We start from the raw sequence: 19,583 nt of genomic DNA, 5'->3' as shown, positions 1-19,583 counted from the left end.
ATATGCACCCCTATGTTCATAGCATCACAATTCACCATAGCTAAGATCTGGAAACAGCCTAAGTGCCCATTAGTAGATGATTGGATTAGAAAACTTTGGTACATCTACACGATGGAATACTATGCTGCTGTAAAAAGGAAGGAACTCTTACCATTTGCAACGTCATGGATGGAACTGGAGAGCATTATGCTAAGTGAAATAAGCCAGTCAATGAAGGAAAAATACCACATGATCTCACTCATTCATGGATAATAGAGACCATTATAAACTTTTGAACAATAATAGATACAGAGGCAGAGCTGCCTCAAACAGATTGTCAAACCGCAGCGGGAAGGCCGGGGAGGGTTGGGGGGCAGGAGGTAGGGGGGGTAAGAGATCAACTAAAGGACTTGTATGCATGCCTATAAGCATAACCAATGGACATAAGACACTGGGGGATAGGGGAGGCTGGGGGACTGTCTAGGGCGGGGGGAAAAAATGGACACATATGTAATACCCTTTGTAATACTTTAAGCAATAAATAAAAAAAATAAAATAAAATAAAAACCAAAAAAAAAAAAGCCCTAACTGGTTTTGCTCAGTGGATAGAGCGTCGGCCTGTGGACTGAAAGGTCCCAGGTTCGATTCCAGTCAAGGGCATGTACCTTGGTTGTGGGCACATCCCCAGTAGGAGGTGTGCAGGAGGCAGCTGATCGATGTCTCTCTCATCGGCGTTTCTAGCTCTTTATCTCTCTCTCTTCCTCTCTGTAAAAAATCAATAAAAAAATTTTTTTTAAAAAAATACAAAAGAACGTAAAAAAATACTATGAACAACTACATTCCAACAAGCTGAACAACCTGGACAAAATGGACATAGTTCTAGAAAAGTACAATCTTGCAAAACTCAATCAGGATGAATCAGAAAACTTGAATAGGTCTATAACTACTGATAATATTGAAGAATTAATAAAAAAAAAAATTCCAGCAAACAAAAGCCCCGGTCTGGATGGCTTCACAGGGTTGTTTTACCAAACATTCAAAGAAGAACTAACATGTATCTTCCTCAAACTATTCCAAAAATTCCATGAGGAAAAAACATTTCAGACCTCTTTTTATGAGGCTAATGTTAGTCTAATTTCAAAATGAGATAAAGACACTACAAAGAAACAGAAATACAGGCCAATATCCGTAATGAGCTAAAATTCTCAAAACAATATTAGCAAACACAATCCAGCAATGTATTTAAAAGATTATACTTCATGACAAAGTGGGATTTACTCCAATGATGCAAGGCGGGTACAATATTCACAGGTCAATAAAAGTGATACATCACATAAACAAACTAGAAGGTAAACGTCAAATGAGCTTACCAATTGACACAGAAAGAGAATTTGACAAAATCCAACAACCTTTTTTGATAAAAATTCTCAGCAAAGTGGGAATAATAAAGCCATATATGACAGCCCTAAACCCAAAATCATACTTAATGGGCAAAAACTAAAACCATTTCTCCTAGGAACAGGAACTACACAGGGATGTCCACTTCCACCACTCTTATTCAACATAGTACTTGAAGTCCTAGCCACAGTGATCAGACAAGAAGAAAAAATAAAAGGCATCCAAATTGGAAAGGAGGAAGTAAAACTCTCATTATTCACAAATGACGTTACATTGTACATAGAAAATCCTAAAGAATTCATTAAAAGTTACTAGATTTAATAAATGAATTCAACATTGCAGCAGGATACAAAATTAACACCCAGAATTTGATAGCATTTTTATACATCAATAATGAATTCTCACAAAGAGAAACTAAACGAACAGTCCCATTTACCATTGCAACAAAAAAATTAAGGTAATTAGGAATAAACATAACCAAGGAGGTAAAAGATCTGTACTTGGAAAAGTACAGAACATTGAAAAAGAGATAAAGGAAGATATAAACAAATGGAAGGAAATACCATATACATGGATTGGTAGAATCAATATCATTATAATGTCCATACTACCCAAAGCAATAATAAACTCAATGCAATCCTTATTAAAATACCAGCGGCATATTTCACAGACTTAAAACAAACACTCCAAAAATTTATATGGAACCAAAAAAGATCCCAAATAGCCACAGCAATCTTGAGAAGGAAAAACAAAGTAGAAGGATCACAATACCAGGTATCATGTTATACTACAAAGCCACCATAATCAAAACAGCCTGGTAATGGCACGAGAACAAGCATATAGATCAATGGAATGGAACAGAGACCCCAGAAATTGACCTATGCTGTTATGCTTGATTAATATTTGACAAAGGATGCAAGAGTATACAATGGAGTAAAAACAATCTCTTCAATAAATGATGTCAGGAAAAATGGACAGGTACATGCAAAATAAATGAAACTAGACCACCAACTTACACCATACACAAGAATAAACTGAAAATGGATAGTCATGAAACCCTAAAATTCTTAGAAGAAACCATAGGCAACAAAATCTCAGACATCTCTCATAGCAATATGTTTACTGATATATCTCCTAGGGCAGGGGTGGGCAACCCCTGGCACGCGTGCCAAACATGGCACGCCAGTAACTTTTGCTGGCATGCGAAACCCTCTCTTATAATCTTCCATTTACAATTTTTTTCTTAATATCGACTTTTTTATTTTTCAGATAAAATTCAGTGTAGGTGCATCTTAGATAAATAAATAATTTTACATAACAAGTTATCTTGAAGACCATAGACATGGATTGACGAGAGAGGGGAAGAGCAATTTCTATGCCTTTGCCTTAACTTTCCCTGCCTTCCTAGATCCGACCAGTGTTTTGGTTTCATCCACATACCCTTGTGAATCTTTGTTCTCAGTGATGAATTTTGTTAAGTCTCGTAATAGGAGTAGACTGACAGATGAAAGTAGTAGCTCATGCATATCTCTGAAGGTCACGAAATATAAACCTGATGTAAAATCTCTGTCATCAGTGATGCAGCAGCAAAAGTCCCACTGATAATATCAAACGGAGTCATAAAGTTTTCTGTCGGACTATCAGTGTACATGTATACATTAAAAAATAAATGTATTTTTCATCATCATATACTGTTTTTTTGTCGCTCGAATGAATTTTATTATTTCTTCAAGGTTCTTCACATACGTACACCTTAAGAGATATCAAGTAGGCGTAACATGTTCTCAAAAAATTAGGGTTGGCATGCAGAAGAATTTTGAGTCAGAGATTTTGCTGGTTTTGTCACGCACTCACAAAAAGGTTGCCCACCTCTATCCTAGGGCAAAGGAAACTAAGGAGAAAATAAATAAATGGGACTACATCAAAATAAAAGGCTTCTGCACAGCAAAAGGAACCATCTACAAAATAAAAAGGAGTCCACTTCATGGGAGGCTTTATTTGCCAACAATACAACTGTTAAAGGCTTAATTTCCAAAATATATGAGAAACTCATACAACTTAACAATCCAATTTTAAAAATGGGAAAAGAACCTAAATAGAAACTTCTCCAAAGTGGACATATGGAAGGCCAAGAGATATATAAAAAAAAAATGCTCAAAATCACTAATCATATTCATAGATGCATGGCCCATGAACACAGGCAATGGGATGGTGAGGGCCTAGGGGAGGGGGGGAGGGTGAGCTGGAGGGTGTTAACAGGGTGGGGGAGGGGAAGGGGAGCATATGTAATATTTTCAACAATAAAGAATTATTTTTTAAAAAAGAAGATGACAGAAAAGAGAATCCTAGTACACTGCTGGTGGGAATGCAGACTAGTGCAGCCACTGTGGAAAGCGGTATGGAGTTTCCTCAAAAAATTAAAAATGGAAATGCCATTTGACCCAGTAATCCCACTTCTAGGACTATATCCTAAAAAACCTGAAACACCAATCAGAAAGAATTATACACCCCTATGCCTGCAACAGCAGAATTTATAATAGCTGAGATTCGGAAACAGCCTAAGTGCCGATCAGCAGATGAGTGGATAAAAATCTGTGGTACATTTACACACTGGAATTCTATGCAGCAGTAAAAAAGAAGAAACTTATAATTTGTGCAGCATGGATGGACTTGGATAGTATTATGCTAAGAGAAAGAGAGGAGGAAGTAAATGGGGAAAAACACAACAACAACAAAAACAAGAGGGGACATATGTAATACTTTCAACAATAAAGATAAATTTTAAAAAATAAAATAAAGAGGAAAAAATTTTCTCCAAATTCAGGGACTCAGAATATTATCCATGTCAGGCCTTACTAAAGAATGCCCCAGAGAACAAACTTCACTCAACCAAAAGATAAGGGAAACTTCAGCAAAAAGACTGGGGTAAACATTGCTTAACAGCTGAACTAGGACTAAATCAAAGCCTAACTTAAGGGTTACAAAATAAAATGTGAATATGAGCATTATATTTACTTATACTTTCACTATTGGGGTTATTTTAAAAATCAGTCATAATTTTACTCTAATGACTGCCTTTATAATTAGACTTTTATACAATTCTTAGAACTCTCTTTTTTCAGGCAACACCTATTGGTTCCTACTGAATTAGCTTGAAACTTCCTCCTCTTTTCTCCACTCAAATTTAGTCAACATCATTTGTGGTGGACTGAACTGTGTTCTCCCAAAATTCATGATGTAGGTATATGCCTACTTTTATGAAAAAAAAATCATACCTTTTTCCAAAGTGGTTGTACATTCTCATCCACAGTGTGTGGGAGCTTTTGTTGTTTTACCACCTTATGAGCATATGGTGCTGACAGTTATTTTAATTTCAGTCATTCTCCTGAATGTTTAGTGGTGATATCACATGTGGTTTGTGTTTGTTTCACAATGACTAATAGTGTTAAGTAATTTTTATGTATGTTCCCATGTTTACCCCATGATTAGAGAAATTCTTTAGTATAAAGTTGTCCATACCTTCAAAATCCTATTGGGATTATAACCAAATTGCTTTAGTCCTACACATTCATTTGAGAGATGTCACAATTTTCATATTTAGTCTTACTTTCCTTTAGTCATTATTTAAAGATTTTTATCTCTTTCAGGAGGCGCTTTATTTTATTTCATATAGGTCCTAAGTTAGTTTTGTTAGAATTCTTCGTAATTTTTTTATTTATTTGTATATTATGAACAAGTTATGTTTTTTTAAAATGTTTTTGTTTATGGGAAAGGTCCATTGGTAGGTATTTATCCTGTATCCAGCAACAAAATTAAACTTTCTTGTAAGTTATATAGCTTTTCAGTTCTAGTTATAATCATATCACATTAATAAGTCTTTTTCAAATAGATACATCTTCTTTTCCTCTAACTTTTCTACTGCATTGTCTAGCATAGACGTTCTGAAGCATGGCGATTTTGCCTCTCAACAGACATTTGGCAAGTCTGGAAACAGTTTTGACTGTTGCAACTGGAGGAGGTGCTATCTAGTAGGCAGATGCCAGGCGTGCTGCTAGACATCCTACAATGCAGGACAACTTCCCGCGACAGACCCATCTGGCTCAAAAATGTCAATTGTGCTGAGTCTCAAATATTCTGCTTAAAAACTGTCAGAAAAACACGAAGTGGTGTTGAAGATAAAGCAATCTTGTCTTACTCTTGTTTTAATGTCTATGATAGTCACCCATATGTATAAAATTAAGTATAAACTAATAATAATCATAAAAGGGAATTGATTCAAGAATACATGGTGAACTGGTAATTCTCCAGTGGCAACAAGCTCACCATGGCAGTCATTTTCAAGAAGGTTGAGTTGTGGTAAAGATGTGGAGGTAAAGAAATTCACTAACTTGTAACTATAGCCTGAGGCATGCCCTTCCCCACCAGAGTGACTGTACCAGACGAGGCTTCTTCATATCAGGTCGGCTACTTTGGGCCTGCATGTAGAAGCCCAGGCCCTTGTATTTTATTAAAACAAACTACGGTTGTTCACAGTGAAGGTCTTCTTTGGGTTAAAGCTTTTGTGAGCTTCATATTTGCATGTTCAAATAGGTCTATTCTGCCTAACTTCATTTTTCCCCTCAGAATTTTGAAGTTTTTCCCGTTTTTGTCTTTGCATCTAATATTGATGAGAAAGCTGTTAGTAATATGACAGTTTTCTTTCTTTGTAAGTGGTGTCTTTTACAGTGAGCTTTCAACCTTGGTACTCTAAAATTTTTCTACAATGGATTTTTTTCTCAACTTCTCTTCTCTCCTGGAGCTCTAAATTACATCTTTCATTGGAACTCCATATCTTAAAATTTAAAATATCACTTGCTATTCCTTTGGCTAAGAATGTTTTAGCTTACTTCAATATCACTTGTTTGATCAGCTGTGTCTATTTCAATATTCAACCCAACTGTTAACTGGAATTTTCCCCAAGGTATATCTAATGCCATTATGTATTAGCTTTCCTCAAGTTTATGAGGTGGCACTATTATCTAAATTAACTAATATATAATCCGAAAATGTACTGTTCTAGATACTTTTACATACTAATTTACTTAATTCTCTCATTAACTTTATAAACTAAATACTATTAACCCTACTTTAAAAATGAATAAACTGAGTCAATGAGTAAGGTAAAAACTTACTCACGGCCATGGATCTAACAAGTTTTGTGGCCATGACACAATCCTATAGAGCCCCGTTTGTTCCCATATGGTACTAACCACCCCAGCTTGCATGCTCATTGCTTGCTCCTGAAAGCAACCACCCCAATAGTTGCTAGTTTGCCCTCAGTAGGTAGGGTAGGCACATCCACACAGTTGTTTGCTGTCTTAATGGCCTGTGTACCTTCCTGGTCCCTATGCATACCCCAGGTTATGAAAGGGCACCTGGGTTGCAGCCGCTTGTTCCCTTAAATATTTTCAGTGAGTAAACATTTCTAGACCAAGAACTCTTGTTTTCAAGGCTAGCTTTACATTGATTTGAAGAAAATCCTACTATTTTTGTAAAATTTAAATACATAGTATACAAGTTGAAGGGGAAAAAAACAGTAGTGAGACCTAAGGTTTTCCTACTTAATTTATACTATATCTACTTGGTCTGTTTGAAATTCCCAAATCTTGACCCTGCATCTGAGTGTTGTTGGGATCATGGGAGAAGGAGAAGGCTTTTTTTTTTTTTTTTTTTTTTTTAAGTCTAATGCACCTATTGTCCTTAGGAAGCTTTCACCAAACTTAACACTGATTGAATTAACCCATTTTTGTGCTTCAACAACAATCTCTTTACACATAATTATAATGCAAAAACAGGTTTAATTGTACACGCACCAATGTAGGAAAGCAGTGGAGAAGATTAAGATCCTTAAATAACTGATTTTGGGAACAACTACAATGGGAAGACTTGCTCTGTTGCCCTCGGATGTTGGATCTATTTACTCGACAGGCTTTTTATCATCAGGCTTTTCCAATCCGGCTTCCTCCTGAGCCTGCTTTTCTTCATTTCTATAATATGCAAGCTGGCGTTGCAGGTAGGTTGTGTTCCTCTTCTGTTTATCCAGGTACTTTCCCATGAAGCTTAAGAACTACAGAAATAAACAGAGGAAAACCCTTTACAGTGGTTCTCAACCTTCTGGCCCTTTAAATACAGTTCCTCATGTTGTGACCCAACCATAAAATTATTTTCGTTGCTACTTCATAACTGTAATGTTACAACTGTTATGAATCCTAATGTAAATATCTGATATGCAGGATGGTCTTAGGCGACCCCGGTGAAAGGGTCATTCGACCACCAAAGGGATCACAACCCACAGGTTGAGAACCGCTGCTTTAGAACCTCGTCTGCAACAGGAGGCAATCAAAAATCTTGCTTCCCAAATTGTAACCCCTTGATCTGCAGCCCTGGGAGCTTGTCAGAAAAAGAGAATCTCAAGTCCCACTCCAGACCTACTAAATCAGACCTGCATTTTAAGAAAGGAGAGGGAGTTCATATGCACATAGAAGTTTAATGAGCACTGATCTAAGACACTCAAGACCTCTAGTGAGTACAAATACCCACTCTCAATGAGTATGAGTGTTATGGCATCTCATCAAAAGTACAGATTAGCCAAAACCGGTTTGGCTCAGTGGATGGAGCGTCGGCCTGCGGACTGAGGGGTCCCGGGTTCGATTCCGGTCAAGGGCATGTGCCTGGGTTGCGGGCGCATCCCCAGTGGGAGATGTGCAGGGGGCGGCTGATCGATGCTTCTCTCCCATCGATGTTTCTGACTCTCTGTCTCTCTCCCTTCCTCTCTGTGGAAAATCAATAAAATATATTTTTAAAAAAAAAAGTACAGATTAACTTAAAAAAAAAAACTAGTACTGCAGTGGTTTCTCACCCTGTTTTTTTTAATCACATGGAGATTTAAGTAGATGTCTAGACCCAATTCCCACAGATTTAGATGTAAGTGGCCATAAGGCTCAGGCATTTGTATCTATCTCTTCAGAGCAACTAAGCCAGTCCAATATGCATCTAGGGTTGATAACTTTTGTACAAGGGAATTTTCCTCACTTTGATTTCCTGAGATGCTATGGGGTTAGTGAGAAAGAAGTTACCACCACAAGGTGGAGTGTTCACCATTAACCAGGAAGACTGCAGGATAATAAGTCACCATTAGCATTCACTTTTGCAGGGACCATCAGGGACAGTGGTTCTCAAAGCCACTGTCAGCAGGCAGCAGCATAACCTGAAAACTTGTTAGAAATACAAATTCTCAGGCACCACATGAAAGTCATTGAATCAGAAACTCTGTGGGGTAGGGCCTAGCTAGCAGGTTGTTTGAGTAACCCCTCCAGGTGATTCTGGTACCTATTAACATTTAAGGACTTTTCTAGATTTAAAAGCCAACAGCAAAAGTCATTTGTTTAATTATCCAGAGCACACTTCTCCTGGGAAGCCCTCTCCATCTTGTGTTGAGTTGCATTCCCTCTTACCAGGGCACCCACTCCTCCCACCTCCAATCTACTCCCAGAAGCAGGTTCATATACCTCCTTGGGGGGAAACAAGCATGTGCTGCACGACCGGAGCCTTGGGCCCTCCTCCAAGAAGCAAGTCATAATCCAGAAGTGAACTATGATAGTACTTTCAAAACCAGTTACTACTTACATGACTGTCATTGTCGGCAGAAGCTATGGTCTTCAGGTCTATCAGGAGCTGGCTTAACTGGTTCTCCAATTCCAGAGCATACTCCAGAGCTTTTATGCCGGTTTGCCAGTTATCGACCTCAGGCCGCTTTAGGAGAGAAACAGGGAAGTCACCTGGGGCACAGCTTTCTTACATTAGACTTCCTGGGTCGAATTATGTCTAGGCTTGTAGTATAACCCAATACTTTCTAAACTTTGTGGCACAATGGAATCAAACTAGCATCTTAAACCCTGATGTCTGGATTTCAGCTGCAGACATAATGCAATGACTGAAATGGTAGGAGTGCAAGCTCAGCATCAGGATTTTAAACGCTCTGCATGTAATTTTAATGTGCTTACATACAAAGCATGGGTGCCACTAGCACAGCTACATGCACTATTCCACTAGTTTGAAAATTCCATGATAGTGGTTTATTCCATAACTATCAGACATTTACTAATTATCCTTATAAAACTGAAGTTAACAGAACCCCTCACATAAGTAGGCATGTTTCTAGATGTCATGCCCCCATTAAAGTTTAGATGATTTCTTTTAAGTGTCCATCCCAGAAAAAAAAAAATGGCTTCATTACATGGAAGATGTAGCCATTTCAAATACCTGGGTGTGCATCTGAGATAGTCTAATGATATGATAGAGGATGGTAACTGTTCTAGGAAGAGGCCATTAGAGGTGTGCTTCTCAATCTGCCTGAGCATTAGAGTCACCTGGAGATCTTGTTAAAGTACAGCTCCTTGGGCCCCACCCCTAGAGAATCTGATCCAGTTTGTCTATGAATTTGCATTTCTGATGATTTCCCAGGTGATGCTGATGCTCTGGTCCAGAGACCACACTAGCTGTGGCTCATTGGGAAAACCTAAGCAATCATTTAGTGGCTGCAATTACTCAAAATGATATGAAGAGGTTATAAAGAACACAAATGCTTGCCCTCAAAGTTGGTTACTATAATCCCGTGTGTAATATGGGTAACCCAACAAGTTAGGCAACAACTAACTTAGTTCTCTAGACCCAGCAGAGGCACCATTAAAATCATTATGACAAATTACATAGTCACCTTAATCACAGGAAGACAGATGGTATTTCCACGTCCTACTAGATATTTTAGGAATTGCTTTCCATGTTCCCTTTTCAATTCAGCTTGGTCTTCAAAGAATCCAGAAAAAATAGGTTCTACTGAGTCTAAAGGATAAGAATAGGCCTGGGACAGAGGTGAGACAAGCTAATTTTTAAAGTTGGAAATCTTACACACTCAAGCCCTCTTTGTTCAGGCTAGGGTCCTTGGTTTGTCCTTTGACTTCCAGAAGACCCCAGCTATCTTTCAAACCCAAACTACCTCAAAGAAAAGCCATCCAGATTTTAATATGCTTGGGCCTAACCTTTGGATATTATGGCCTCTTTAATGACCAGATTTGTAAACCCCACATGCTAGCACTTATATCCAATAATTGTTTAAACACAGCAAAAGTCCGGAATAAATTAAATGTCATTTTAAAATCAACCTATTTCACCAATCCTAACACATCTACATTACCTCTAAATTAAATATGGGTGAAAAATTACTTATTCAGTCTACCACCAGTGTCTGATGCCCATATGGTTTGGTTAACACACTGGAAAGAACCGTGATTCTCCCATCATAGCCCATTGTTTGCAGTCACAGTTCTAAATCATTAGCCACAAAGCAGCAAAATCCTAGGCACTAGGTTGCTGTTTCATCTATCATCACAACACAAATATGGCCATAACCACCATTACTAAAGAGACATAGGATATATCCAAGCTGAAACCTTCCTCCCAGTGGCTCAAAAAATCATACTAACCATAGATAAATAAGCATCACTGATGTGCAGCTCAAAAGATGCCACATAATTAGTAGCAACCCTACACTCTTCAGAGACAGGTTGCTTGAATGCCATCACAGCGTTAGAGAAAACCAAGCATACACAGTGCTACCCAGCAAGCTATGGACTTCCTAAATACTAGTAGGCAGATAGTCCCTTTCATACAGCTGAAAGCTAGATAAAATCCCACCCAGCTGTGATTAACAGCTACTCATCTGTGAATGAGGACATTGTTTCTGCATGAAAGAACCATTTTCACCTAAAAAAAGGTGTGGGAGAAAAGTTAATTCACTTAAATAGCCCAGCCAGTGTAGAGTACTTTCTCTCACATTTTCTCTATGATTTGAAAAGGCTGATCTACTTCCTGAATAGAGAAGTAGTAACAGAGCCGATGCATTAGCTTTAATATATTCTTTTCTTTAAAAACAATTTATGGCACATTATGCTAGGTCCTATGGAGAATCTAAGAAGACTGGTTAAAATGCATTATTTGCCTATAAGGGACATACCTCCCTCCCCACTCCATAAAGCTGCACTGCATATAACTGATCTTAAGACAGGATGTGATGGAGGTTCTGAAGTGGCAAAGCACATGTAGCTGAGGGGATTTCGGCAGATTTCACTGATAAATCGGCAGTTGAAACTGGCCTTGGAAGGTGGGTAAGAATGTAGGGAGAAAGAAATGGAAGAAGGGCGTTCCACCTGGAGAACTGGCACACAGGCTGTAGGGATTAGACACAGTAATGGTTTCTCATCACTGCAGTAAGACTGCTGCATTGGGGAAGCTTTCGCCCCCTTCTTCAAATGGCCTCCCAGAAGTTCTGACCTGCCTCAACATTTACCACTTTATTAGCGTCCTTTTAGGGTAGAGATTGTTTTACTTATCTTGGTAGTCCTATTGCTCATAATGAAATAATTTGTAAATAATAGGTGTGAACTCAAAACTTGTTACATAAAAGTATAGTTTACATGGGCAGCAATGTGATTTCTCATGGATTTGGTGGGTGCATAGATCTAAGCTATGTCTGGTGCAACTGACATAGAAGTGGCAGGTCACCAAGTCTATTTCTCGCCTAAGACCATCCTGCATATCAGACATTTACATTACGATTCATAACGGTAGCAACATTATAGTTATGAAGTAGCAACAAAAATAATTTTATGGTTGGGTCACAACATGCGGGACAGTATTTAAAGGGGCAGAAGCTTAAGAACCACTGCGAGTCTAGCAGTGGTCAGCAAACTGCGCCTTGTGAGCCACATGCGGCTCTTTGGCCCCTTGAGTGTGGCTCTTCCACAAAATACTGACTTCTGTGCATGGGCCACGAAGTTTCAGTCACACTGTACATGCGTGCCCACACGTGGTATTTTGTGGAAGAGCCACACTCAAGGGGCCAAAGAGCCGCATGTGGCTCATGAGCTGCACTTTGCCGACCACTGGGAGGGAGGTGAGGAGCCTGGGAGTTTCCTGAGGGACAGCTATCCTGAGAGAAGGAGCCAAGCATTCTCACTTTGGTCCAGTCACAAGAATAAATAACATCATCAAAGGGAAGAGGTCATTACAAAAAGTTCTACTAGCCCTAGCCAGTTTTGCTCAGTGGATGGAGCATTAGCCTGCGAACCAAGGGTCCCAGGTTTGATTCTGATCAAGGGCACTTACCTTGGTTGCAGGCTCCCCTCTGGCCTGGGCCCTGGTCGGGGTGCATGCAGGAAGCAAGCAATCGATGTGTTTCTTTCACATTGATGTTTCTCTCTGTCTTTTCCTCTCTTCCACTCTCTCTAAAAATCAATGGAAAAAAATATCCTCGAATGAGGATTAAAAAAAAAAAGGTCCTACTATTTGTCAGTTTTGCTTCTTGACTCAACCCTGTCCGTGTCCCTAATTGAATTAACTCCTTGGTCCCAGAAGGCACTTTAAGCAGCTGCTTCTCAAACTGAAATTTGTATATAAATCACTTGTTGCTCTTATTAAGCAGCAGATTCTGATTCATGGGGCCTGAGATCCCGCATTTCTAACAAATCTGCCAAATGTTGCTGGTCCAGGGACCACATTTTGAGTAGTAAGGGTTTACGTATAGTCCTAAAAAGCTATTCCAATAAAAATGTGGTAAGATGTGGAACACACATGGCACTACTGAGGACCCCCTCATAGGAGAGAAGGGGACCATCCCTGCTGCTTCTCCACAGCCCACTGCAGTGCTCGGCATGCCGGAGCTCCCAAGACCTCCACGGCAGCACCCTGGGGAGGCAGCAGTGCCAGGGCGCTCAGCAATATCTAGCCTATGAAGGTTACAGCAGGGGGATGGGAAAGATGATGGTAGCTGACTAATAGTAACTGGTTTTGTTCATAGTATGTGTAAAACCTCACCTGAACTCCCAATAGAATTTGGGGAAACCTTTCAGGAGATTAGGGTCCTATGTGCGCAGGTAGAGACAAGTACCAGTGAAATCTGGATTTTTACTTATTGTTAATGTGACCCCATCTATGGGAGAGTAAATCAAGAACATAAAGATTTTACTTACTGGAAGATATAAAAGTTTGGATATTTCTGGATAGATCAACTTAAGGTCTTAGGAAAAGATATTATCTTTTCGTGTAAACATCCCATGATTCTACCATTCCATCTGGGCCAAAACACAGAATTGGATACATATGAAGAAAATGCTCTTCTTCTTGAGGGTTAAATATTATTGAGGAATATTGCTATATAATCATTTAAAAACAACCTCACAATATACAAAAAAGAAATACATTTGGAACATCAGTAATAGTTGTATTAATATGATAGCTTTACAGGTGATTTTTTTTCTATTTTTCATATTTTTTGAACTTTTATAATTATAACATATTTTCATTTTGATAAAGAAGCCTGACAGCTACCTTTCTAGAAAATTAGCACAATGTAATCTCCACATGTATTATGAACATTTTTTTCTTATTATAAATGCAATGCTTTACCATTATAAACGATTATAAAATTACAGAAATATATAATATAGAAAGTGACAGCCCATGGGTAGTTCCAATATATATTTTAAATTTAATTTGATTCATAATACCACTATTAACTTTTGATAACCTAATGAATTGACTTTTGAATTATGGGACATTCTCTGACTAATTTATATAACTCCTCCTCTGGAATGTGCAGAAAATACAAAGACAGCTTTTTAAAAAACTATAATAATAAAAGTGTAATATGCTAATTAGACTGGATGTCCTTCCGGACTACCTTCTGGACGAAGCCCGGGTCCTGGGTGAGAGGGAAGCTGGTGCCAGCAGCCGGGGAAAGGAAGGCCTACTGCATGGATTTCGTGCATCAGGCCTCTAGTATTTATATAATTGCTTAAAATTTTATTGAAATGTAATACAAACTTAATGTCCTTACAGTGTTACTTCACCTTGTCATCTCCCTAATGATTAAGGAAAGAGAAAGGGTTCTCTTCTGGACTTAATTCTAAACAAGAAATGTTTATCTTTAAAATATCTTTAGAGGGTTCTTTTTATCCCCTGTATTGTACACATATATTCCTCATTAGTTTAAAAGCCTCATGGGAAATGGGCCTAAGTCTTAGTCATCTTTGTATGTCCCTGAGCATTTAGTAGAGTGACTTGCCCATGGAAAGCACCCAATAAATTATATTGACTGAACAACTTAAAAGGAAAAGAAACTTAAACATTGAGAGTTGTTGATTGTCAAAGAAGAAACAATGGGCAGAACCAGATGAGTACTTTGCACTTTAGAAAAGCAGATTTTAAGTTTCTATAAATCATGGAGAGGGAGAAAGCCAGGAATTCCATGTCATGAATCTTTAAAAGAAAAGATAGCATTTAACACAATCAGGGGCACTGAGTGCATTCTTAAATGTTTACAGATGAAAGAGTGAATAAATGAAGTAATTGATCAAAATAGCAAACTGATGGGCTTTAAAAGCTAAGGGCACAAGTAATTCTGGTGACTAAATGAGAAATGGCATCTACAGAAACCACTATGTTTACACACATATCCTGCAGCCCCTACTTCCAGGCTCAGTGCATCTTTCCTTTCCTCTGAAGCATGTTTTCTGACTTTTCAGTCTGGGTTTGGTATCCCCACCTTTGTGCTCCATGGTTATAGGAATTCTTTCCACACCTTTGTAACTGCTTGCTTATCTGTGCCTTCTTTCTCAGTTCATGAGCTCCTTGAAGGCACTTGTGTTGTGCTGTGGAGTTGCCAACATTTAGCATAGAAGAGGAAGTAGCAGGTCATCAATAGATATCCATTCATTATGAAGGAACAAGTAAATGGTCAAACATTTAATGGGCAAACAAAAATATGGAAGGCAAGTATATGACGAGACTAAAAATGTAAAATAAATTATCAGGAAGCATAAACTTTCATGTGTGTTGGGGGTTATTAATAATAGCCAATATGTGGAAGTAACCTAAGTATCCATCAGTGGATGAATGGATAAAGCAATTGTGTATTTATATACATGCATATACAGTGGGATATTATTCAACCGTAAAAACAAATAAAATTTTGCCATTTAGGAAAACGTGGATGGATCGCAAGGGCATGTGCTAAGTGAAATAAGTCCAACAAACTAAAACAAATATTGTATGTTCATTATTATATGTGGAAACTAAAAAGCAAAACAATAGACAAAAACAAGCTTATAGATACAGAAAACAGAGTGGAGGTGGCCAGAGCAGGAAGCAGGTGAAGGAGGTGAATGATCAGAGAAATGGGTAAAGGGAGTCATATATAAAGGGATATATATATATATATCGAAATAAAAAGGACAATTTTTATAAGAAAAAAACCTGATTTCAAGACTCACTCTAAATTTAATCAAGACAGTTTTGAGTTGTCATAAATATGAACATATAGTACGCCAGCACAGAGTTTAGAAATAAATCTACACAAATATTATCATTTGATTTTCAATAAGTGTACCCAAAGTAATTTTTAAAAATCACACTGAAACATTGTATTAACAATAAAAGCTTCTTAAGAGTATGCCTAAAAAATTAACAAACATTTTCTTACATGAAGTTCTGAGAATCGAAATGAAAGATAAGAAACAGGTAAAAGTACAGGACTACTCAATCATGGTGTATGGTGTCTAAAGAATATGCCAGGCAAGCAGGTTTATCAAGAATCAAATTTGTTTTTATAATTAGATAAAAATTTTAATGTCATCAATCCTATACTCATCATAAGCAGTTGCCTTAATGAAGCAGTTTTGTTTCTTTAAAAAAAAATAAAGAATATGCCAAGTCCCTGGCATCATTGGTTTCAAAAGTATTGAGATATAATAAAAGTATAAATCTACACATTTTAATTAAAACAAATATCTGCCAAAACCGGTTTGGCTCAGTGGATAGAGCATCGGCCTGCGGACTGAAAGGTCCCGGGTTTGATTCCGGTCAAGGGCATGTACCTGGGTTGCGGGCACATCCTCAGCAGGAGATGTGCAGGAGGCAGCTGATCGATGTTTCTCTCCCATCGATGTTTCCAACTCTCTATCTCTCTCCCTTCCTCTCTGTAAAAAAATCAATAAAATATATTTAAAAAAAACAAACATCAAATTCTCTGTTCTATGAATTATTGACCTGATGACAAAAGAACTGTATTTGAGAAAAGTATTTTCATTAATAATTTGTTAACATATGATACTTCTGTCGAATATTTTGCATCATATTTATTGTACTTTTATGAGATCTGATCTGCACCAACAAATTGACAGTGGCAATAAAAATTGACCACAAAAGTTTGAACAACCAGGACAACTGGAACATACGCCCGTATTAGGGCTGAAGAAGATGTAATGGTGAAGCCCACCCAGTACTTGACCATAAAGAAACGTTATGTAACAGGAGGGTCTGGGGGCCCTTCTCTCTGCGGAGCTCTGTAGGAAGGGGCTGGTGCTGTGAAGGTGCTGGGGCTGCCTCTGAGGCCGAACAATTCCTGGAAAGGAGGCATCTTAAGTAGTGGCAGCATGGGAAACAGGCTCTGGATGATGTAGCTTGTAAGGGAAAGGGAGAAGTATTTATGGTATTCGGCAGACTGGAAACCACAGTGTAGGAGATAAGGTTCTACAAAAGACAGACTGAGAACTCACAGAAGAAGAAGGAATGGAAGATGGAACTGGTGGATTTCTGTTTAAGCCTGGCCAACCAGGAGGTGCTGGACCTGAGGATGATGGCCTGGCGCATGCTCAGGAGGCAGGTGTTGCAGATGGAGAGGCCCCTCATCACCTTGTTCATGTAGAAAAGTACCTAACATTTGAAGACATTCTGAAAGTTCAGTGACTCACAGAGGTCTGGAGACACAAGAACGATATGGTGAGGAGCACCTTCTGTGGACCAGGGCCCAGAGAGAGGGTCAGGTCAGGTGGATGGCCTTAGGCCTGAGATCCAGGAGTGGAGGAGAAGTAGGAATGTGTGAGCTGAGAGTCCAATCCCAACTTGGAACAAAAAGCAATTTTAATGGTAACATAAGTAGAAAGTGAGCATCTTAGAGGGAAAGAAAAGGAAACATTTCATATTTTAGAAAAAATAGACCTCCCAACATCGTTATCTATTCACAGAATAAAATTAACATTGCCATCATCATTTTAATTTTACCTATGTATTCTTGATTAACTCTATCTCATAAAATTTTAATAGTACACACTTGCATGAGTTTAGACACCAAAAAACTCATATACTAGTATATCAAACACCATTCACAGTTATACCTACATCGGGTACAATGATCTATACTTTTTATAACCTGGGCTTACTCTTTAGGCAGCACTTCTTTGCTTTCTGTATTCCTTCATTTCTTATTCACAACCCAGTATAGCATTGTGCATATAAAAATAAATCATCAGTATTTGTACAAATGAACTAAGCATATTTTATGCTAGTAGAAAAAGAATCAACAAAGGGATTTCGGGGGGGGGGGAGTTCTGTTTAATCTCTCCCACATCATGTCTCTTCGATAGTTTTCTTTTTTCTTCCACGCTGCACATTTAAGTGCCCTTGTAATTACTTGTCCATCCTTATAATTTGGGATAATCTCTCTATTGTAGAGTCAGCAGATTACTAACCCTGATTCCATCTTCACCTTAATTCCCCTTTTTTCATTTTACCCAATGTGTCAGTGATCTGGGGTATGAGATGTGGACATTTTTCGCAAACTGTAGCTCCTAAAAATGACTCTGGCTCTCTCCTACTTTAGTTTCAATACCAAAGACCCCCTTATGTAAAATCTCTTCATTTCAGAAGGGGATTGTTAAAGCCCTCAATTTTCAAGAGGAGAAACAAATTTAAAAAATACACATTTAGTTATATGTATGGAATCTCTTATATTGAGAAAATTTGAAAATATAGTAAACAAAATATAAAATTTGATGAATAGCAAATAATCCTGTGTACAATCAAGATATTTGCAATTTGTACTTTCGTCCTCTAGCTATGCCTATATTTTCTCCTCAATAGTCCCCTACAGGCTGAATCTTCATTACATACAATTCTAGTAAGAGTATGAAAGATTATAGCTTTCAAAAGGAATACAGATTTTGTGACTGAATTAAAGATCGCTGTACATAAACTTAATGTATCCTAGGGATATTATAAATCATCTACTTTCAATCAGCCATAGGAAATGGCAATAGCAGGTATTGTGACTTGATATGAAAATTGATATATGCATAAATATAGCTCATACGAATTCAAATGCAGAAGGAATAAGAATACATCAGTAGTTAATATTTCTGTGTATTCAAGGATAAACAAGTCTTAATGCCCGAAGTATATTAAAAGTAGAGATAGTAAAATAATCCCTTTATAAAAGCCCCTCTTGTTAGTTTTTAGGAGGGACTGTCTTCTGGGAGTGTCTTGTTAAGCCACCTCTTGGAGCCAGGTGTTCTGTACTTAGTCACTGAAATGTTGGAGGAGTCTACGGCCATACCACCCTGAACGCACCAGATCTCAGATCTCGTCTGAAATGTTGGAGGAGGGAGAAGAGGAAGGGTGAAGGGAAGGGTTCTTTGATAATATCTCCATACCTAGAAGAAAGTTTTAGGTTATAACTATAGGTCTATATGGATTTTTTTTAAGTTCCTGTGTTTATTGTGGACAAGGTTCTTTATTTTGCAACACTGGAACTTTTTAGATGTCCTGAGGTGACAATGTCTAATAAAAAGTAGAGCTAGTGAATTAACCAATTTGTAAATATCTTTTTGGTATAATTGCTAGGAGGGAAAAAAAGGCATCTTGGACATGGAGTTGTTGAACCATCTCAAAAATGGACATCAGAACTTGTTCATGAGCAGAGTGTGTGTTCATATTCACATTGTGGTGATAACCACTGATGTGCAAGCATCTCTTTAGGCTGTGCTATAGGAATATGTTGTTAAGTAGTTCAGTCAAAACGTGCCTCCTTGCTAATATTTTAAAGTTTAAACCATAATTCTCTTAAAAGCATTATACTTTGTGTACTCTTGCTTTGGGTCTCATTCTTAATGGAACATTAAGGGAACGCAGTATTTTCATTGTAACTTTATGAATATCTTTTATCTAGAGGTCTGTTGCTATTTTTGTCCTTTATGAAATTTTTGTCATCAAGAAAGGCAGGATTACATTTTCTTTGAGGTTGAGTTGGTGTGGGGTATTCTTGGTTATCAAAATAC

The 19,583-nt window shown here is 38.0% G+C and overlaps 1 protein-coding gene across 1 annotated transcript in view; it reads right to left on the bottom strand.

Moving 5' to 3' along the window:
* The window catches only part of LOC132229638 (ferritin, heavy subunit-like), a 63,995-nt gene extending 53,001 nt beyond the window's left edge, over positions 1-10,994 (bottom strand). The window contains exons 1-3 of the mRNA XM_059686183.1: positions 10,899-10,994; positions 10,133-10,297; positions 9,043-9,168 (exon numbers count right to left, since the gene is read on the bottom strand). Of these exons, the coding sequence (XP_059542166.1) occupies positions 9,043-9,168; positions 10,133-10,297; positions 10,899-10,994 (387 nt within the window). The remainder of the gene's footprint in view (positions 1-9,042; positions 9,169-10,132; positions 10,298-10,898) is intronic.
* Positions 10,995-19,583: the final 8,589 nt, after the last annotated feature.

This window comes from Myotis daubentonii, chromosome 3 (assembly GCF_963259705.1).
Source record: "Myotis daubentonii chromosome 3, mMyoDau2.1, whole genome shotgun sequence".
Taxonomy (NCBI): domain Eukaryota; kingdom Metazoa; phylum Chordata; class Mammalia; order Chiroptera; family Vespertilionidae; genus Myotis; species Myotis daubentonii.
This window is presented reverse-complemented; position numbering and strand designations above follow the sequence as displayed.